Consider the following 24,438-nt stretch of genomic DNA (forward strand, 5'->3'; position numbering starts at 1 on the left):
AATGTGTCATTATTTTCTGCTATGAATACACACAGCAATATGTATTAATATAGATAAGTGTAATGGGTGGCAAACAAAAACGTTAGAGAATAACAACTTTGCCTGCAGTGTATGGTCAATAAAATCATTATAACAATTTATTCTGTTTGTAAACCTTTAATAATGTGTATTTGAAGTGTAATTGTTAAACATAAACATACTTTAACAGCTTTTTTTTAAATAACCAAAGAAGTGGAAAATTGTTTCAAAAGCATCGACATAAAGTATTATAAATTTAAGTCTTTAATTATGTATTTCAAAAACAAGAATTATTCACTGAAATGAAATTTTGACGTTTCTTTTCTCAGAAATTACAAGTTATAAATACCTCAATTTACCAGTCTTAAACTATAACTGGCATAATAATCCTAGTAAACAACATACTTATCTCATCTTTAATATGTACTTTCTTTTGTTTTTATCACTATTTATCATCACATTAATCAAAACGACTATAATCAATTTCACTAGTACATTCAGTGTTATCTTGTCTGGTTTGAAAAAGTGGTTATATATATTATGTAACTTTACTAATGTATACACATTAATATTTGGCAGCCAAAGACACAACATTCTGTGCACTGTATAAAAATTTACAACTTCTCAAACACATCTACATAGTTTCCAGACTTAAACTTGCCTTCCTCCAGAACAGTGAACAGCCGAGCCACTGTAGTTTCGCATTTTAAAACTTTTCCTTCATTGGAAAGTTCTGGAAATTAAATGATAAAAAACTGAGTTATTATATTTAGGATATATTAAACTAACAGGTAAAATTTTATTAAAGAGAAATACTTAAATCACTAATGATAATAAATGAACCAAATAGTTTTTTTTTTAATATCTTTTTTGTTTAGTACATAAACAAAGTTATCATAGTGATAGAAAGAATCAAAAACAGTGAATTGTACATTTAAATATATGTTAACAAATAACATTTAAATAACTATTCCTAGATATATTCATCGAAAGAAAGAAAATCACAATTAGTGTATACATCTAAAAATTTCATTTAAAAATAATAGAATAAGTAAACAAAGTTTTTCGTGTTAATCAATATTAAAATTATGGGATTATTATCAATTTCTCATAATAACAAAATATTTACATAAACATTAACTAAAGGTTAACTTGATATACCATTTTTACCTATAATAATTAAGATACACCAAATTATCAGTTCAGTGTTCTTACTGTTAGTGATTTATATAACATAATCTCAATAATATCTCATAAGGTTTGACCAGCTAGTGAGATTTAGGTTTGATTTAAATCGATATCAAACAGCATTTTGAGCAAACACTTTTTTTTTTCTTGGTAAGCCTCAGCTAATAATGACTAGTAAAAAGCACATACTTGAAGCATTGACAAATAAAAGTTGTTTACTTTGGTTGTATTATTCTACTTATTTTTTCTCATACCATCCATTAATCTAACTTTAATCTGACCTCACTGTGTGCCTTTTTGGACCTCAGTAAAGAAAAACTAGACTACTGGGACCATAGCTTTGTTGCTATTACATAGTACACATATGAGAATAGGGCAAAAATATTAAGTTGAAAAGTTTGAAAACACTGTTTTGTATATATCACATTTTCTTGGTTTTAAAATAGAAATAATAATTATATGCATGGATATGAAACTCAGGTTAGGTTAAACTTTGGCATGTTTATTCAGTAAATATTGCACACAATACAATTTACTTTTATAACTATGCTCCTTTATTGGCAGGTTCTTTTAAATTTTCTAGGGAAAATAATTCAACATCCAATCATAATGATGAAAAATTAGTTTATTTTCTCCTTTAATATTCCTATAAGCTTAAACACTGTGGTAAGTTTTGGGCCAAAATTATAGCCATGATAACAGTACTACACTAACAAAAAAGTCAAAGTGATTGAACGAGCACAACAGATAACGCAGATCCAAATGCTTCATTAAAAAACCATAGTGACAGATTTGTTTTATGGTATAGACACAATTTACTTTGAATGAAAGCTCTGACTTCTGGGAAAGCATGTTCAAGTATATCCTTCATCATATCTGTTTCCAATGGTCCTGGCCCATAACAAATAACATTCAAACTTGGGTCTTCCTGGGCTAGAACTTTGAAATACATGTCTCTGGCAGCCTTTCCTACAGTGTGCAAAAAAAAAGTATATCAATGAATATCACAATTTAAAGCATATAAATAATTTATCTTAAATATAGAATACCAAAAAACAACAACTATATTAATTCATTGGCTCAAAAATCATGGAAAACAGTATTCATTAAATGCTTTGTAAGAAAGATAATACTATCCAACAAAACATTGTTCAACATTAATGATTTATATTTGATGTATTTCTGAAGAAATATGTTGCATATGTTTGCACTAACATAATCAAACACAATAATATAACTGACAGAAATCAACCATATGATCTTATATATTATATTATCAAAGTTCAACCATGAAACCATTAACAAGCACTATTTTAAATATTTACATGCCTAAAACTTTAACTTGGATTTGTATCTAGTATATAAATCAAAAATATTTATATCTTATATTGAATCCAATAAGAAACTCCAAAAAAAATTCTATTTTATGCTGTTTAGATTAACATCAAAATTAGACTTTTAGTCATTGATATGTGGATCAACAAGTCTTGGTGATTTTACTGTTAAATTGTGAGTTCTGAAACTGTAACACTGGGAAACCTAAAAACTGATAATCCCTTGGACCAGACAACTTTCATCATTGAGTTTTAAAGGAACTTAAAGATTTTATTCATGAACTGCTGGCTAATATTTTTATTAAGAAATTTCCCTGACTAATGAAAGAGTATCAGAAGACTGGAAGTTGGCTAATGTCAGTACAGTAATTGAAGATGGTGATAAACATTGTACAGGCAATTATAGGACAGTCAGTCTTACATCAGTAGTTGGAAAGATTTTGTAGAGTATGATTAAATAAAGATGCATTTCAGAGGCATTTACAGTTGTTTGATACATTGTTAAAAAGCCGGCATGGTTTCACTAAAGGAAAGTTGTTTGAGAAGGTAACTACAAAAGTTGATGAAGGAAATATTTTAGTTTTGATTTACCTTGCTTTTCAGAAAGTATTTAATAAAGTGTCTCTCACAAAAGATTTGTTACAAAACTTACATCTGTAGGTGTAGCAGAAATGTTATTAATCTGTATAGAAAATGACTGGAAGGTATAAAGCAGAAAGTAATAAAAAAAATGGAGTTACATCTGACTGGTTCACAGTTACAAGTGGTGTGCTTCAGGGAACTGTGCAGGTACCTCTGTTATTTATGATCTATATTAATAATGTTGACTCAGGAATGGTAAAAAAAATAAAAAGAATTGAAGTTTGCAAATGGCTTTAAGATTTTTGTGGTGGTTAACTGTATCAGAGATGCTGCAGACTTACTGGGAGATTTAGGTCATATCATGCAACAACATGATAGATGTTGTTTAACTGTGTTAAACATAAGGTGATGCATGCAAGTTTTCACAATTCAAATTATTGTTACAATTTAAATGGGAATACCTTAAATACTGTGTTTGTAGGAAAAGATCTTGGTTATGATAAGAATACCAATTAAGTCATCTAAACAGTATACTGTAGCTATACATAGAGCTAATACAGAGCAAATTAAAATGGTCATTGTTTAATGAAAAATATAACAAATAAAGAATGTAACTAGAACTATTTGTCCATTTTTCAAAATAATATAAACTTTGCTTAAAAATGTATTTTTGTCATAAAAGTTGTTAAAGTTTCAAAAACTGAACATAAAAGCACTTTTCATTAAATTATGAGAGTATGGAAAAGATACTATGAATTTCTTACTTATATAAAAATATAATTTTATAGGCAAATTATTGGCTAAATATATTTGAATTACATACAGGCATATATATGTCAGACTTTGTTCTCATGTTTAATCTAAAATAACAGCACCACAGTCATACTTGTAATACCCTTTCCATACTTGTTTTGTAGCCTAACGTTCAGAACAACATTTTTAATACACAGATTAGCTTTATTTTTAAAGAATGTATTTTAAGTTGAAAGACAATTTTATTATAAGATACAAGATGTAGATTTCTTTTATAATGATCACAATTTTATGTTCATATATTTAGTGTACTTTACACAGCAGAAAAAATGTTTACTTTGGACAAATTTTAAACGTACACTGAACTTAGCTATTATTTTTAATGAAGGATATGCGTAGTTGTTCGTAATTTAGTCTGTTGTTTTAACATTTTCTTTGTATGTCTTATATTATTACTAGATTCAAAAACCCGAAGTTTATAATACAGAATGTCATTTTTACCAGGATATCATCGACATATAAACATTGATTCTTACTTTCATAACATTAATATTAAATATCTATTATTCGTATTTTTTTGTTTTTTCTTCTATTCTTAAAAAATTAATACATAATTGAATCTAGTTTAAGAAATTACCTTATATAAACTTACCTGAACAGTAAAGGGCCCAGCCATTAACAGCTTTTTGTGATGCTAAAGAAGAAATGTTAATTATGTGTCGAAATTTAGTTTTATATTTAAGAATCTTTTCAAGGAATACTGAGGTTAAAACTACAGCCGAGTTAAAATTTAAGTTAAAATATCTTGTTATTTCATCACTGTCTTTAAATGATGAAGCATGCCTGGATATATCACCAATGGTACCGGCATTATGAATCAAAAATGCTTGATCAATTTTCACTGGGAACTTTCTACACATTGACATAATTTGGCCAAAAGCTGTTCCACCTCTATTGCAGAAACTGTATTCAAGTCCATTGGTGCTGTTATTACTTGTGTTTCTTTACCACATTCTTTAATTAATTGCTTTGTTCCTTTTAATCCGTCTTCACTTCGAGCAATCAATGCAATAATCGAATTTCGCGGTAATTTCTTGATTAAGCTTAAACTAAGTACTCTACCTAATCCTCGACTTGCACCGGTAATTACGCAGAGAGAAGGAATCTCCCAATTCACTTTTGTTGCGTTCATTTTCTGCAGTTATTAACACGTTTGCTAAAGAAAACGTTAAGGATTGCTAGTCACCTTTATAGGAGCACAAGTGACTGTGTTCCCCTTATCTATTACCAGATCTCAAACGAACTCTAGAATTACTTGAATAGCGAAATGCTGAAGCATTTAGTGCTCATTCGTTTATCAGGAATCAGGCTTATTAATATTCGTAAACATACTTATATTAAAAACTTAACACTCGTGATATAGAAATACGAGCACTTACGGTACGTAAATCAAATCAAATGAGCTTCTGAAATGTTAAGTCTCAGTCATCTTGACGTCTTTCTCATGACATGATTAATTAATTCCTTGCTCATTTTTGTCAGTGTTTTTCAGAACACTGTTATTATTTTATTTTGTTGTTGTTTTTTACTTTTTAAATGTTTGAGTTTCATAAAATTTCTTGTTTTCGAGAATAAAGGGAAACGAATTTAGAAAAAAACAACATTTTTTTCATTCATTCATCTTGAATAAAGTTTGACCTTTTTCACTTGGCCAGGTGGCTAAGGCACATGACTTCTAATCCAAGGATCGCGGGTTCGAATCCCTGTCACACCTAAGATACTCGCCCTTTCAGCCGTGGGTGCGTTATAATGTGACGGTCAATCCCACTATTCGTTGGTAAAAGAGTAGCCCAAGAGTTGGCTGTGAGTGGTGATGACTAGCTGCCTTCCCTCTAGTCTTACACTGCAAAATTAGGGACGGCTAGCACAGATAGACCTCGAGTAGCTTTGTGCGAAATTCCAAAAACAAACAAACCAAACAAGCTATTTGAATGTATAAAATTGAAATATTATTGCAAACATGGACGTCTGTAGGAGAGCATTTGAAATGACCATAAATATTGACGTGTTAGATGAAATTGCATTTTTAAGTCAAATGCGAAATAAAGTGCTTTTGAAACTATGGATTTATTCTTGATAATGGCGGAAATTGTGGAGAAGTTGTTTGTTATAACGATTCTAGTAAAATCCGACCTTTGAATATAGAAGATTGATGCAGATGATTCTTTGAAGGCGGAAAGTTTTGTGAACGTTGACAAGAATGTTTCAACAGAAACTGATGAAATTGATATAATAGAATCGCAATATGGTAACAGTGTGAGAGATTCAGAAGATGAACAAAATGGAAAAGACAGTGAGGAAATAAAAATTCCTATTTCATCGCAAGTGTTAAGTTATTAATATTAATGCTATCTTTCTTGGAATAGATTTGATTAAAATTTTGTGTACTTATGTATATTTTGAATGTCTATTTTGTTCTTATTCTAATAAATATAACATAAACAGTATAATAACTTTATTCACAAACGTCTTACTTTCTTTTAGTCAAGCAAGTGTAACGTTTCGCTCAAAAATTATAATTAAGGAAATACATGTTCCAGAAACCCTGCTTAAGCCGGAAATTTTACTCGGTCCCGTGCGATTCTGCCTTAGACAGGTCTTGCTGTATATACATTTTGCGATAGTTCTCATGAGTCTTAGATTGTAAAAATCTATGGTAAGTTGAAGTTTTCTTGAGGCATATCGATATTAACGGTTGTGTGCTAATGGGTTGGGCGAACAGTTTTATATTCATGCAAACGTCACGGCTGACGTTTTTGTAACAATTAGAAGTCAGTTCAACCAGTGGTTTAGGAGGAGCTACGTGACACACACACAGGCACAGAATCTTTCTACAGCGATTTCCTGTAGCTTATTATCCCCGAGGATCTATTTTGAGCAGGATAAATTTACATTATTATGTTTCTTTTATTTTTAAATTTCGCGCATAGGTACACGAGGGCTATCTGCGTTAGCCGTCCGCAATTTTGCAGTGTAAGACTAGACGGAAGGCAGCTAGTCATCACCACCCACTGCCAACTCTTGTGCTACTCTTTTACCAACGAATAGTGGGATTGAGCATCACATTATAACGCCCCACGGCTGAAAGGGCGAGCATGTTTAGTGCAATGGTGATTCGAACTCGCGACACTCGGATCACGAGTCGAACGCTTTAATCCACCTGGCCAAGCCGGGCCCTGTTGTTATGAGCTATATCTTTATCTTAGTAATTTACATGCTAGCCGGAGGGCGCCTCGTATTAAGATCACTTTTGTTCCAAGATATTTGAAAATATTAACGAAGGAGAGGATTTGTAAAATATCTATTATAAAAATAAATCATAAATACGGGTAAGCCAGTGAGCTGGCCAAGTAAGCTTGAAGTGAGGCATCAAGAAAAGGTAAAATAGTCTTATGGAGTGAATCTGGCAGCATGCTAACGTTTTTTGGATCTGTGATAGCTGTCACACGTAATGAGGTACATAATAAAAGTAACTTAATTTTTTACCTTGCTGTTTTGCAAACATAACGATTGTAAACATAAGCTTACAACAAGTCACCAAGTTTACAAACCTATAGAGAAACGTTGAGGAAGAAATCGAACTAATTTGTAATTTTTTACATGAATTGGAAGTTTTCGCCAAATAACTTTCAAAAACATCACCAATGAAATAAAATTGGTAAAACACTATTAATCAGCATTTCTGCACAAAAAGCTTTCTATAAAATGTTATAAATTTTTAAACACTTGTGTGTCTATTTATCAGAATTAACGCATGTATGATGTAGAATATTTTAAATTATTTTGAAAAACAATTAATCCAGCTTCCCTGCATTCTCTACGCTACGTGTCAAGATTCTTTTCAAATAGACTATAATGGTCATGGCCAGCCATGCAGTAGTTACGTCATATTTATCATCCATTTCAAGCAAATGAAGATTTTTCAAGTGAGAACAACACCAGTCACAAATCAAGGGTTTTTTGCTCCTTCTGAACACATCTTTATGATTTGAGTGTATGAATACTTTGAGTGAGAAACGGCTGTCACATAACATTCCCAAAGCGGTCGATTTTCGGTAGCACTGTGCTGTTGCCAAATCCAACGTAAAGTGTCATAACGTAGTTAAGCACAGCATAGCCAAATGGTTAAGGCACTCGACTCGTAATCTGATGGTCGTGGGTTCGAATACTCGTCACATCAAATATGCTTGTTCTATAAGCTGTGGGGGCGTTATAATGTCACGGTTAATCCCACTATTTGTTAGTAAAAAAGTAGCCTAAGAGTTGACGGTGGGTAGTGATGAATAGCTGCCTTCCTTCTAGTCTTACACTGCTAAATTGGGGACGGCTTGCGCAGATTCAGTTACGACAGAAAGTGTTCGTACCCCTGCGTCCCGAGTAGTTTTTTGCTCATAACTTAAAAAGTATCATGATTAGACTAATAGACTTATAATATATTATAAATATTATACTAACACACGTCTACATAATTTTTTATGAAATTAAACGACAAATAAACTGTTTATAGACAAAGAATCAAAAATAGGAGGAGCATAAAGTGTTCGTACAGTTCAGAACGTGTGAAGAACTGATATTCCCGTAAAAATTTCGTTTAGTTTGGCGAATAAACTACATTATAGCATTCCAGAACTAGACACTGGGTTCATAATTATTGGAATTTAGCCAGCAAAAAAAATGTACTTCCGGCAATTTTGTGCCGTCTCCGTCATTATCTGTTTGGTCATCATGGCGAACAGGAAACAAACTGTCCAGTGATTTAAAAAACCGAATTATTGTAAAATACAAGTCTCGTGTATCTTTTTCCGTTAAAAGGATAACTGCTTAGTTTAAGCTTACAGATCAACTGCTAACCTCCCTCGTTCCCACAAATATTCCAGAGAGAACCAAGAGAAAGGTTCTCAGAGAAGTTAGTAAAAACCCTCGTTTAACACGTAATGACATACAGAAACTGGTAAGGGAAACTGGGGTTGAAGTAAGCACCTCTACAGTTACGAACATGTTACGCTCTTCTGGGTTCAAAGCATGCCGCCCTCGTAGAACTCCATATTTAAAGCCTCTTCATTTAGAAGCACGATTGAGGTATCAAAGTAAGCATGTAGATAAACCCATTACCTATTGAAAAAAGTATTCTTTGGTCAGACAAGACTAAAATCAAGCTTTTCGGCCGCAATGATGTTCGCTATATTTTACGTGAGAAGGGAGAACGAAATCTTCCAAAGAACACCGTCCCTAAGTTAAACACGGAGGTGGCTCGATCATGCTATAGGGTTCCTTCAGCTTTTCTGGTGTAGGCAGCCTTCACCGCATCAACGGAATCATGAAAAAAGAAGGGTACGTTGATATATTAGGCACTTATATCAAGAATGATGCTCGGAACTTGCGGTTTTGGCGTCGTTGGATCTTCCAGCAAAACAATGACCCTAAGCACACATTCGAAATATGTGCAATTCTGGTTGCAGAGGAACCATAAAAGCGTTCTAAAGTGGCCATTGCAGTCACCCGATCTCGATCCAATTGAAAACGTTTGGCATGAGTTGAAAACCAGAAATCATCAGCATCATACGAAAATCTTGCAAGAGTTGGAGGCCTTCTGTAAAGAAGAATGAAAGAAAATACCAGTCGAGTATTATCAAACGATCACGGAAGGCAATGAGGAGAGATTGCGCCAAGTAATTCACCTGAAAGGCCACACAACTGACCATTAAAGTAGATGCACGAACACTTTCTGCTCCTCCTATGTTTGGTTATTTGTTTATAAACAGTTTATTTGTCGTTTAATTTACATAAAAATTTATGTAGATGTGTGTTAGTATAATATTTATAATATGCTCTAGTTAATTGTCCTAATCGTGATACTTGTTAAGTTATGAGATAAAAACTACAAACGACGCAGGGGTACGAACACTTTCTGATGTAACTGTAGCCCTCTTATAGCTTTGCATGAAATTCAAAACAAACAAACAATGTATTTATGTTTTAGTTGTCATGCGACTTGCTAATTTACATATTCAATCTCATTTTAAATGTTACGTTCTGAGTTCTCTGTATCCACCATTAATTCAAAAAAATTATGGGAACACTTTTTGTTAAAATACATTTTGTTGGTATTTGAAGTTAAGCAGAAAGCTAAACAAGGAACTATCTATACCCTGCCAACCACGAGTATCGAAACGCAATTTTTAGCGTTCTAAGTCCGAGAAAATACCACTTTGCCGCAGGGAGGTTACACTTTGTATTGAGTTTGTCCTCAACAAAATGTGTGATTAGGTAATACTGTGTTACGTTTGTGGCAATATCAAAACAACGGTACAGAAAAATGCTTTCAATTAGCAACATTACATTATTTAGAACAAAAATCCAACAAGGTAAAAGAAATAAAACGCTGAATGTTTTAATAAATATCTGTCCAAAGTATTACACATTTATTATTGAATTCTGAAGATCTAATTGTAGAAGTAAGTCTAGCTTCATAATACTACCTCTTTGTATGATAAACAAAATTAAGTCACAATTTGGAATTTTTTTATTTTTGTGTTCTATAAACTGAATTCTTGATATAGTTATAAGAAAAATAATAAGCAGGAATGCAAGTTAAATTTTGAAGAAATACAAAACTCGATACTTAGGCAAATGAAGGATAAAAAGTAAGTTGCTGGATTGTCAGTAAGTATTTTTTTAAACAATTCAATTTTAACTGTAATAAATTAAATTATCTACAGGTGGATGTACATAAGTTATATATCGCTTAATTCCTACCCTACTCACTACTTTCTCACAATAATCCTTTGAAAAATCGTTTTAGAAAAATTAAAATGGTCTTTTTGGTAAGACTGATGCTAAGAAACAAAACAAATAACACTTTGCTTCTAGGAATTAATTGTTTGTTGGATACACAATGGGCTGTCGGAGCTTTTCCTACGCAAGAGGCGCAGATAGCCTAGTTGCTTTGCGCCATTAAACGCCAAACCAACCAATCCTACGCAAGATGGTAAATATATAAAGTTACTACTGTCCCACCAGTGGACGCTCCAAGACTTTCCTAGATTTGAAAAAATATTGCAATAAAAACTTGTAAATAAGCGTTTATATGCAAAAAAAGGTTTTTTGTGAACCTGACGATGACCGAAGAAGGTCGAAACGTTGTTCGCTCTTCTATGTAAAGTGTTTTCTCAGCCCAAACGAGCCGTTTTTGCATATAAATTTCTCAACAAGTGGGTTTCTCGTCATCACTGATTATTGTAAATAAGCGTATTATATAAGTAGTCTGATAATATATATATATACACTGCTGGCCAAAATCTTAATGCCAATGAATATAAAGAAAAACTATGCATGTTCCGTTGTTAGACTCAATCACATACTTGAGTAGAGCTTCGAAAGATGAAAATAAAAATAAAAACTTTTTTTTAACATTTAATAAGGAAAATGTGAACACTATGAAATTAGTCTAAATACTAGCGGGTCAAACGTTTAAGACTATACTAAAACGAAGCGTTAATCGGAAAACACGTAACGACATTTAGTCATTTGTGTTCAAGCATTAGCGTTGTCAGCATCTCTCAATGACATCTCCTGTGTTACATTGGGTAAAAACATGGCAAAGACAAAAAAGGTGACAGAGTTTGAACGTGGCAGAATAGTCGAGCTGTAAAAGTGAGGTCTCTCTCAACGTGCCATCGCTGGTGAGATTGGGCGGACTAAAACTGCTGTTGCAAATTTCTTAAAAGACCCTGACGGATACGGAACGAGAATTTCAAGTGGTCGGCCCATTTCGCCGGCATTGAGCAGGAGGATTCGACGAGTTGTCCGGCAAGACACCAGCCGATCGTCGAACCATATTAATTCCCTTACGAATACATAATGCAGCTCAAGAACAAGACACCATCTACGAGAGAAAGGCTTTAAAAAACCGTAAACGTCTTCAAAAGCCACGCCTCCTTCCACATCACGAAACATTAAAATTTGCAGAAAAGCACCAAACATGGGACGTAGAAAAAGAGGACGAAGGTTTTGTTCTCAGATGAGAAAAAATTTAACCTGGATGGTCCAGATAGCTTCCAACGTTACTGGCACAATAAGGATATCCTACCGGAGACGTTTTCTACACGACACGGTGGAGGAGGTTCCATCATGATCTGAGGAACTTTCTCCTTCCATGGAACAATGGTAGCTTCAGGTTATACAGGGGCGTCAAACAGCAGCTGGCTACACTGGCATGTTGGAGAGGGCATTCATATTGACTGAAGGCCCTCGCTTGTGTGGAAATGACTGGATCTTTCAGCAGAAAAATGCTGCAATCCACAATGACCGCAGGACAAAGAACTTTTTTCATGGCAAATAACGTGATTCTTTTGAACCATCCACCGTGTTCGCCTGAACTGAACCCCATTGAAAATGTTAGGGAGTGAATGGCAAAGGAAGTCTATAGAAATGGACGTATGGTATGGACCATTTTGGTATGGTCTTAAACTTTTGACCAGCTAATACGCTGTGAAAAGACATTCCTTCATAACAACTATATATTTAATCAAGTTATTATGCATTATAAAGAATTTTCATACCAGTATTTGGCTAGTCAAATATAGCACAACACAGAAACATTTCGTTATAAAAATAATTTAAGAAACATCCAATAACCAACGTAAGTGAACAAAATAGTTATCAGCTATCAGGAAAACGAATCAAGCAGTTACCTTTCGTAGCTGTAATTTGTATCATATTGCATCTATAAACAGTTTCAGGAAATATTTCTTTTATGTTTGAAGTTAAGCACAAAGCTACACAATGGGCTACTGTGCTCTGTCACCATAGGTATCGCACCCCAGTTTTTATCGTTTTAAGTCCACAGATGTACCCTTTTGCCACTGGTGGGCCATCTTTTGTCTGTCATCACCTAGCTGTGGTACTGAATGAAAAGTTCTTTGGGCAGGGACTTGTTGGTAACTAAAGATTCTAAATGATATTTCTACTCACCCCTGATTTTCAACCTGAAGTAGTCATGTTGGGATAAATGCAACAACAATCAAAAAAACCTGCAGATTAAGTGATTTTTCTAACATATTTTAGGCCAATCGATTTATGATGCTTTGCCAGCTTTCATCATTTTATATCACAATATTTAAGGTATTATACTGCATATATAAATTGTATTTCAGGTAATCTTTTCTCTCTCATTGACCAGTCCTAGTATTTAAAGAAACTCTAAAGCCCTTGTATTGAAAGTAGAATGGCATAAAATAAGGCTTGATTTCAGAAGCATCTAAGTGACTCTTGTTCTGAGAAAAAGCTTGCTGAAAAACATATCAAAATATATAAAGTTACAATATATTATTTGTTAAAGATCAAAAAAGCATCTCCAGTTTAAATTATATTTGAAAAATCATGCACACAAACCAATATTACTTTACTTAAGTCTGATTTTATTTATATCAACAAATTATGTATAAAAAAGTCATGAATAAACCATGAAAATTGTTTAACAAATTTTAGTACACGATTGTCTTAAATTTTATTCTATACAAATTTTAAATTGAACAGCATCTAAATTTAAAAATAACTGTTCTTAATTCGAATTATTTTTTCTTGAATAATTTCAAACTCTTCCTCTACTTTTTTTTTATAATTTATGTACATTTTAATTATTTATAACTTTTTTTATAATTTATATATAGTCAAAATTGTAAAGATTCAAGTTCTGATGTATCTATTTAGAAGAAATTAAAACCACAATAAGATATTGCTGAAATATGGTTTTTATTTTCAACTGATTAACTTATTTACCATCTGTCTTTCCTTCTATGAAGTAATTGGTTTACTTACTTGACAAAAAAAAGGAAGAAAGAAAATCTCCAATCTTTCACCTGCTCAATTAAAAGAAATATAATAAAAGACAAGAACCAACCTTCTTGATTGCATGTTAGGTTCAACAGTTTTCACTCTTTCTTATCAATATTCAACAACTGGCTAATTTTTCTTTATCTTGTATATGTATCCATTTTTTCTGGCCACATTCCTATTCACAGGAGTGAGATCACTAACACCTTGGCAAAGTCCACCTGCTCTGGTATCAAAGCCATGCCTACCCCTACCTTGAAGGCTTGGCTTTGTGCCAGTTGGAAGTTGACTTGGAGTGAGCAACATTATAACAAGCTTTTCCAGATTAAACCTCCTATTCTTCATTTTTCTTTTTTTACACATTAGTTGATTGAGTGAAAAGTCTCAATTACTGCAATAAAGTGTAACTTCTTTAATAAAATATTAATTCAGACATTCTTAAAAGTTACAAAACAAAAGCAGAATTGGCTTTGTTAAACGATATGTTTAGTGTGCGTTTCATTGGAAAAAATACTGGTATGAATTAGGCCTGTGTGGGGTTCAAAGTGATATACATTTTATTAACCATTGACAGTAAGATGTTTATAAACTGTTACACTATGTAACACAAATTTTGTTCCTGGATAATATGTGTTATTAGAAATGTAAAAACATCTCAAAACTTCTTATGCAATCTTTAAAATATCTTTTGGCTGAACAATATTCTGAATATCATAATGTTTTAAGTACAGATTGTGTAAGATCTCATCTATCACTGGTATGTAAAATAATAGTTTTAAATACATAAGAATAAATGTTTCAAGAATAAATGTATTTCATTTTCACGGTAATCTGCTTTACTTTGTTACAAGGTTGTACATCCATAACAACTAACATTTATTTTATTGTCTGTAACAGAATCAAAGAACAAATGTCATGAAACCTTCATATTACCATATATGATCTACTGAATTTTATGCAAACTATTGCTTAATATACTTTTTAAAAAAAATTTAATTTCTTTTTAATATAGTGGATTGGTAATATAAGTAATAAAAAGTAGTACTTTTAGAAATGTGAAAACATCTCAAAACTTCTTATGCAATCATAAGTATCACAATGCAACAGACAAGTGTTCTTCACTGTAAGTCTGATTCCAATTAATTTGCACAAAATATATTTCATACCACATGAATTAAACAGATAAATATTTTTATGAAACAAGAAAGCAGGCTTTCTTTATGTCTTGGTGGGTTATAACACATATTTAAACAAAATCATTTCAATGAAAGCAAGCATTTATTGTGCACACACATAGTAATACACTGGTTCATACATTATTTATTAACACTAACTGTAAAAGGAAAAGGAATATTTCATTCATGGGTAATGAAGACACCCTTTGTGTCTAAGAACCAAATAATTGATTTTGTGTGGTCTGAATAGTTCATCAGTACATTATTAATTAACCACTAATTTAAAAACACATTAATATACATGCAGTCAGGCAATCACAAGTATAATCTTCAAGCAGTAATTAAACATTATTTCACGTACAATTCATGACATAATGTTGTCATTACTACTAGTTACATGTAAATTTATATAAATGTAAATATATCTATCTCTGTGTAAACCTAGACAACAAATAACAGATTTGCAGTTCAAAGTTACATATCCATATTGCTGTATGTAGTGAAATATTATTGTCACTTAAGTTGTTTTTGTTTTTTCTATTTGAAACAATTTCCATTTTGACATTCAAAATGTTTTCTCCAAATAAACCAATTATGTTACTGTAGCAGTGTTACAAAGTCTCACCCAAAAAAATATGTAGTGCTACTGTTAAAAACGAGGCGATTTCTTTCGAAACAAACACAACAGATGTTCAAAACTACTCTCTCATGGCTTTTCCTCAAAATGAACATTTGTGCGTCCTTATTGGAAGATATAATGTGTTAATTAGCTAGGCCAGTAACTTCATGGTTATGGGTGTGTTTTGTGACTGAACAGGAGAAGGGAAGGATGATTCTAACATTGTACACTATTCACTGGCCCAATATATCACAAAAACATCTCCTTTGTGCCAGTCTACTCAGAAAAATAATCTTCAGTATTTATTACAAGTGCTGTAGAGTAATAAGAGCAATTCCACTGCATATTTAAGTGAGCCTTAAACATTTCTAAAAATCAAAAGCCTCAGTACCAGCTTTCAACAGACAAGCACATAGTATTGACAATATCCTACTCTTTTTTTTTTTCCCCTTTAATATAATGTGTAACAGATGGCATCACTTGAGTTCAGATATCTGAGCTAGAGGCCAGACTATTAATTATTTACTTTTAAAGCAAAAAGGTTAACAAGAGAGACTGAAACACCAAGGAAATGAAACCAAAAAAGTGTAAAACTAACTACAAATCTAATAGGAAGAAGGATAACAGTACAGAGTTAACATAAAAGCGGTTGGTTAAACAACGTTTTGTGTTGAATATGATACAGAGGAGGAATAGTCCATTTTGACAGTTCATCACAAGTGGAGTGAACTTGTTTACCAAGCCAATACTCCCACACAAGCTAAACCTAACCAAATCTATACAGTCATAGATATTAAACATTACTCAGATATGTTACATAAAATAACTTTACACCAATGTGTCATTTTCTTGAATACACAGCAATATGTATTAATATAGATAAGTGTAATGGGTGGCAAACAAAAACGTTAGAGAATAACAACTTTGGCTGCAGTGTATGGTCAATAAAATCATTATAACAATTTATTCTGTTTGTAAACCTTTAATAAAGTGTATTTGAAGTGTAATTGTTTCACAATAAACATAATTTTAACAGCTTTTTTTTTAAATAACCAAAGAAGTGGAAAATTGTTTCAAAAGCATCGACATAAAGTATTATAAATTTAAGTCTTTAATTATGTATTTCAAAAACAAGAATTATTCACTGAAATAAAATTTTGACGTTTCTTTTCTCAGAAATTACAAGTTATAAATACCTCAATTTACCAGTCTTAAACTATAACTGGCATAATTATCCTAGTAAACAACATACTTATCTCATCTTTAATATGTATTTTCTTTTGTTTTTATCAATATTTATCATCACATTAATCAAAACGACTATAATCAATTTCACTAGTACATTCAGTGTTATCTTGTCTGGTTTGAAAAAGTGGTTATATATATTATGTAACTTTACTAATGTATACACATTAATATTTGGCAGCCAAAGACACAACATTCTGTGCACTGTATAAAAATTTACAACTTCTCAAACACATCTACATAGTTTCCAGACTTAAACTTGCCTTCCTCCAGAACAGCGAACAGCCGAGCCACTGTAGTTTCGCATTTTAAAACTTTTCCTTCGTTGGAAAGTTCTGGAAATTAAATGATAAAAAACTGAGTTATTATATTTAGGATATATTAAACTAACAGGTAAAATTTTATTAAAGAAAAATACTTAAATCACTAATGATAATAAATGAACCAAATAGTTTTTTTTTAATATCTTTTTTGTTTAGTACATAAACAAAGTTATCATAGTGATAGAAAGAATCAAAAACAGTGAATTGTACATTTAAATATATGTTAACAAATAACATTTAAATAACTATTCCTAGATATATTCATCGAAAGAAAGAAAATCACAATTAGTGTATACATCTAAAAATTGCATTTAAAAATAATAGAATAAGTAAACAAAGTTTTTCGTGTTAATCAATATTAAAATTATGGGATTATTATCAATTTCTCATAATAACAAAATATTTACATAAACATTAACTAAAGGTTAACTTGATATACCATTTTTACCTATAATAATTAAGATACACCAAATTATCAGTTCAGTGTTCTTACTGTTAGTGATTTATATAACATAATCTCAATAATATCTCATAAGGTTTGACCAGCTAGTGAGATTTAGGTTTGATTTAAATCGATATCAAACAGCATTTTGAGCAAACACTTTTTTTTTCTTGGTAAGCCTCAGCTAATAATGACTAGTAAAAAGCACGTACTTGAAGCATTGACAAATAAAAGTTGTTTACTTTGGTTGTATTATTCTACTTATTTTTTCTCATACCATCCATTAATCTAACTTTAATCTGACCTCACTGTGTGCCTTTTTGGACCTCAGTAAAGAAAACCTAGAAAACTGGGACCATAGCTTATGTTGCTATTACATAGTACACATATGAGAATAGGGCAAAAATATTAAGTTGAAAAGTTTGAAAACACTGTTTTGTATATATCACATTTTCTTGGTTTTAAAATAGAAATAATAATTATATACATAGATATGAAACTCAGGTTAGGTTAAACTTTGGCATGTTTATTCAGTAAATATTGCACACAATACAATTTACTTTTATAACTATGCTCCTTTATTGGCAGGTTCTTTTAAGGTTTCTAGGGAAAATATTTCAACATCCAATCATAATGATGAAAAATTAGTTTATTTTCTCCTTTAATATTCCTATAAGCTTAAACACTGTGGTAAGTTTTGGGCCAAAATTATAGCCATGATAACAGTACTACACTAACAAAAAAGTCAAAGTGATTGAACGAGCACAACAGATAACGCAGATCCAAATGCTTCATTAAAAAACCATAGTGACCGATTTGTTTTATGGTATAGACACAATTTACTTTGAATGAAAGCTCTGACATCTGGGAAAGCATGTTCAAGTATATCCTTCATCATATCTGTTTCCAATGGTCCTGGCCCATAACAAATAACATTCAAACTTGGGTCTTCCTGGGCTAGAACTTTGAAATACATGTCTCTGGCAGCCTTTCCTACAGTGTGCAAAAAAAAAGTATATCAATGAATATCACAATTTAAAGCATATAAATAATTTATCTTAAATATAGAATGAAAAAAAAAAACAACTATATTAATTCATTGGCTCAAAAATCATGGAAAACAGTATTCATTAAATGCTTTGTAAGAAAGATAATACTATCCAACAAAACATTGTTCAACATTAATGATTTATATTTGATGTATTTCTGAAGAAATATGTTGCATATGTTTGCACTAACATAATCAAACACAATAATATAACTGACAGAAATCAACCATATGATCTTATATATTATATTATCAAAGTTCAACCATGAAACAATTAACAAGCACTATTTTAAATATTTACATGCCTAAAACTTTAACTTGGATTTGTATATAGTATATAAATCAAAAAATATTTATATCTTATATTGAATCCAATAAGAAACTCCAAAAAAAAAATTCTATTTTATGCTGTTTAGATTAACATCAAAATTAGACATTTAGTCATTAATATGTGGATCAAGAAGTCTTGGTGATTTTACTGTTAAATTCTGAGTTCTGAAATTGTAACACTGGGAAACCTAAAAAACTGATAAATCCCTTGGACCAGACAACTTTCATCATTGAGTTTTAAAGGAACTTAAAGATTTTATTCATGAACTGCTGGCTAATATTTTTATTAAGAAATTTCCCTGACTAATGAAAGAGTATCAGAAGACTGGAAGTTGGCTAATGTCAGTACAGTAATTAAAGATGGTGATAAACATTGTACAGGCAATTATAGGACAGTCAGTCTTACATCAGTAGTTGGAAAGGTTTTGTAGAGTATGATTAAATAAAGATGCATTTCAGAGGCATTTACAGTTGTTTGATACATTGTTAAAAAGCCGGCATGGTTTCACTAAAGGAAAGTTGTTTGAGAAGGTAACTACAAAAGTTGATGAAGGAAATATTTTAGTTTTAATTTACCTTGCTTTTCAGAAAGTATTTAATAAAGTGTCTCTCACAAAAGATTTGTTACAAAAATTACATCTGTAGGTGTAGCAGAAATGTTATTAATCTGTATAGAAAACGACTGGATGGTATAATGCAGAAAGTAATAAAAAAAATGGAGTTACATCTGACTGGTTCACAGTTACAAGTGGTGTGCTTCAGGGCTCTGTGCAGGTACCTCTGTTATTTATGATCCATATTAATAATGTTGACTCAGGAATGGTAAAAAAAATAAAAAAATTGAAGTTTGCAAATAGCATTAAGATTTTTTGTGGTGACTAACTGTATCAGAGATGCTGCAGACTTACTGGGAGATTTAGGTCATTTGATGCATTAGGCTAATACATGATAGATGTTGTTTAACTGTGTGTGTTAAACATAAGGTGATGCATGCAAGTTTTCACAATTCAAATTATTGTTACAATTTAAATGGGAATACCTTAAATACTGTGTTTGTAGGAAAAGATCTTGGTTATGATAAGAATACCAATTAAGTCATCTAAACAGTATACTGTAGCTATACATAGAGCTAATACAGAGCAAATTAAAATGGTCATTGTTTAATGAAAAATATAACAAATAAAGTATGTAACTAGAACTATTTGTCCATTTTTCAAAATAATATAAACTTTGCTTAAAAATGTATTTTTGTCATAAAAGTTGTTAAAGTTTCAAAAACTGAACATAAAAGCACTTTTCATTAAATCATGAGAGTATGGAAAAGATACTATGAATTTCTTATTTATATAAAAATATGTAAATAAAGTATGTAACTAGAACTATTTGTCCATTTTTCAAAATAATATAAACTTTGCTTAAAAATGTATTTTTGTCATAAAAGTTGTTAAAGTTTCAAAAACTGAACATAAAAGCACTTTTCATTAAATCATGAGAGTATGGAAAAGATACTATGAATTTCTTATTTATATAAAAATATAATATTATAGGAAAATTATTGGCTAAATATATTTGAATTACATACAGGCATATATATGTCAGACTTTGTTCTCATGTTTAATCTAAAATAACAGCACCACAGTCATACTTGTAATACCCTTTCCATACTTGTTTTTTAGCCTAACGTTCAGAACAACATTTTTAATACACAGATTAGCTTTATTTTTAAAGAATGTATTTTAAGTTGAAAGACAATTTTATTATAAGATACAAGATGTAGATTTCTTTTATAATGATCACAATTTTATGTTCATATATTTAGTGTACTTTACACAGCAGAAAAAATGTTTACTTTGGACAAATTTTAAACGTACACTGAACTTAGCTATTATTTTTCATGAAGGATATGTGTAGTTGTTCGTAATTTAGTCTGTTGTTTTAACATTTTCTTTGTATGTCTTATATTATTACTAGATTCAAAATCCCGAAGTTTATAATAAAGAATGTCATTTTTACCAGGTTATCATCGACAATTAAACATTGATTCTTACTTTCATACCATTAATATTAAATACCTATTATTCGTATTTTTTGGGTTTTTTTTCTTCTATTCTTAAAAAATTAATACATAATTCAATCTAGTTTAAGAAATTACCTTATATAAACTTACCTGAACAGTAAAGAGCCCAGCCATTAACAGCTTTTTGTGTTTGTTTGTTTTGTTTTTGGAATTTCGCACAAAGCTACTCGAGGGCTATCTGTGCTAGCCGTCCCGAATTTAGCAGTGTAAGACTAGAGGGAAGGCAGCTAGTCATCACTACCCACCGCCAACTCTTGGGCTACTCTTTTACCAACGAATAGTGGGATTGACCGTTACATTATACACCCCCACGGCTGGGAGGGCGAGCATGTTTAGCACGACGCGGGCGCGAACCCGCGACCCTCGGATTACGAGTCGCACGTCTTACGCGCTTGGCCATGCCAGGCCAGCTTTTTGTGATGCTAAAGAAGAAATGTTAATTATGTGTCGAAATTTAGTTTTATATTTAAGAATCTTTTCAAGGAAAACTGAGGTTAAAACTACAGCCGAGTTAAAATTTAAGTTAAAATATCTTGTTATTTCATCACTGTCTTTAAATGATGAAGCATGCCGGGATATATCACCAATGGTACCGGCATTATGAATCAAAAATGCTTGATCAATTTTCACTGGGGAACTTTCTACACATTGACATAATTTGGCCAAAAGCTGTTCCACCTCTGTTGCAGAAACTGTATTCAAGTCCATTGGTGCTGTTATTACTTGTGTTTCTTTACCACATTCTTCAATTAATTGCTCTGTTCCTTTTAATCCGTCTTCACTTCGAGCAATCAATGCAATAATCGAATTTCGCGGTAATTTCTTGATTAAGCTTAAACTAAGTACTCTACCTAATCCTCGACTTGCACCGGTAATTACGCACAGGAAAGGAATCTCCCAATTCACTTATGTTGCGTTCATTTTCTGCAGTTATTAACACGTTTGCTAAAGAAAACGTTAAGGATTGCTAGTCACCTTTATAGGAGCACAAGTGACTGTGTTCCCCTTATCTATTACCAGATCTCAAACGAACTCTAGAATTACTTGAATAGCGAAATGCTGAAGCATTTAGTGCTCATTCGTTTATCAGGAATCAGGCTTATTAATATTCGTAAACATACTTATATTAAAAACTTAACACTCGTGATATAGAAATACGAGCATTTACGGTACGTAAATCAAATCAAACGAGCTTCTGAAATGTTAAGTCTCAGTCATCTTGACGTCTTTCTCATGACATGATTCATTAATTCTTTGCTCATTTTTGTCAGTGTTTTTCAGAACACTGTTATTATTTTATTTTGTTGTTGTTTTTTACTTTTTAAATGTTTGAGTTTCATAAAATTTCTTCTTTTCGAGAATAAAGGGAAACGAATTTAGAAAAAAATAAATTTTTTTCATTCATTCATATGGTATGGCCAGGTGGCTAAGGCACATAACTTCTAATCCAAGGATCGCGGGTTCGAATCCCTGTCACACCTAAGATGCTTGCGATGAAATAGGAATTTTTATTTCCTCACTGTCTTTTCCATTCTGTTCATCTTCTGAATCTCTCACACTGTTACCATATTGCGATTCTATTATATCAATTTCATCAGTTTCTGTTGAAACATTCTTGTCAACGTTCACAAAACTTTCCGCCTTCAAAGAATCATCTGCATCAATCTTCTATATTCATAGGTCGGATTTTACTAGAATCGTTATAAGAAACAACTTCTCCACAATTTCCGCCATTATCAAGAATAAATCCATAGTTTCGAAAGCACTTTATTTCGCATTTGACTTAAAAATGCAATTTCATCTAACACGTCAATATTTATGGTCATTTCAAATGCTCTCCTACAGACGTCCATGTTTGCAATAATATTTCAATTTTATACATTGTATAATTCCATTATATAGGAGCCATAGAACTGATGTTGTACATAGAGGTAGAAAGACTAAACGAACATTTGAAAGTTGAACTTTTGGGTGACAAGTTGCATTATCTAGGAAAAGTAGAATATTCCTATTTTTTTTTTTGTTCCATCCTTATGTTTAATTTGTTCAAAAAATAGCACTTGTCATCCACGCTTTATTACTCGCTTTCCATTCTACAGGAAGTTGATTCTTCCTTAAATTTTTGAAACAGCGCGGATTTTCACTTTTACCTATAACCCATGGTTTCTCTAGTCTTCAATCAGCAAATGCGACCAAAAGTACAGTCAATCGTTCTTTCAAATAAAGATTTCCAGAATAATGACGACAAAAAAAGAACATAATGCAGCTGGCTACATTGGCATGTTGGAGAGAGCATCCTAATTGACTGAAGACCCTCTCTTGTGTGGAAATGACTGGATCTTTCAGCATAAAAATGCTACAATCCACAATGACCGCAGGACAAAGAACTTTTTCATGGCAAATAACGTGATTCTTTTGAACCATCCACCGTGTTCGCCCGAACTGAACCGCATTGAAAATGTTTGGAAGTGGATGGCAAGGCAAGTCTATAGAAATGGACGTCAATTCCAAACGGTGCATGATCTTCGTGAAGCCATCTTCACCACTTGGAATAACCTTCTAGCCAGCCTTCTGCAAATGCTTATATCGACCATCGAACTTCTGACCAGCTAATACGCTGTGAAAAGGCATTCCTTCATAACAACTATATATTTAATCAAGTTATTATGCATTCTAAAGAAGTTGCATACCAGTATTTGGCTAGTCAAATATAGCACAACACAGAAACATTTCGTTATAAAAGAAACATCCAATAACCAATGTCAGTGAACAAAATGGTTTTCAGTTATCAGGAAAACGAGTCAAGCAGTTACCTTTCGTAGCTGTAATTTGTATGATATTGCATCCATAAACAGTTTCAGGAAATATTCCTTTTTTGTTTGAAGTTAGGCACAAAGCTACACAATGGGCTACTGTGCTCTGTCACCATAGGTAAAGAACCCCAGTTTTTTACCGTTTTAAGTCCGCAGATGTACCCTTTTGCCACTGGTGGGCCATCTTTTGTCTGTCATCACCCAGCTGTGGTACTGAATGAAAAGTTCTTTGGGCAGGGACTTGTTGGTAACTAAAGATTCTAAATTATATTTTAATCTCCCCCTGATTTTCAACCTGAAGTAGTCATGTTGGGATAAATGCAACAACAAAATCAAAAAAACCTGCAGATTAAGTGATTTTTATAACATATTTTAGGCCATTCGATTTCTAATGCTTTGCCAGCTTTCATCATTTTATATCACAATATTTAAGGTATTATACTGTATATATAAATAGTATATCAGGTAATCTTTTCTCTCTCATTGACCAGTCCTAGTATTTAAAGAAACTCTAAAGCTCTTGTATTGAATGTAGAATGGCATTAAATAAGGCTTGATTTCAGAAGCATCTAAGTGACTCTTGTTCTGAGAAAAAGC

General features: G+C 31.9%; 1 protein-coding gene across 1 annotated transcript; it reads right to left on the reverse strand.

Moving 5' to 3' along the window:
* Window positions 1–266: 266 nt before the first annotated feature.
* Window positions 267–21,934, reverse strand: LOC143251621 (sepiapterin reductase-like; the record flags this gene model as incomplete). The annotated part of the gene is made up of 7 exons (XM_076502889.1): window positions 267–751; window positions 2,026–2,175; window positions 4,528–4,826; window positions 17,029–17,143; window positions 18,417–18,566; window positions 21,119–21,145; window positions 21,436–21,934. Coding segments are annotated over 7 exons (1,359 nt in total), but the record flags the coding sequence as incomplete, so codon positions are not given.
* Window positions 21,935–24,438: the final 2,504 nt, after the last annotated feature.

This window comes from Tachypleus tridentatus, chromosome 6 (genome assembly GCF_004210375.1).
Source record: "Tachypleus tridentatus isolate NWPU-2018 chromosome 6, ASM421037v1, whole genome shotgun sequence".
NCBI classification, from domain to species: domain Eukaryota; kingdom Metazoa; phylum Arthropoda; class Merostomata; order Xiphosura; family Limulidae; genus Tachypleus; species Tachypleus tridentatus.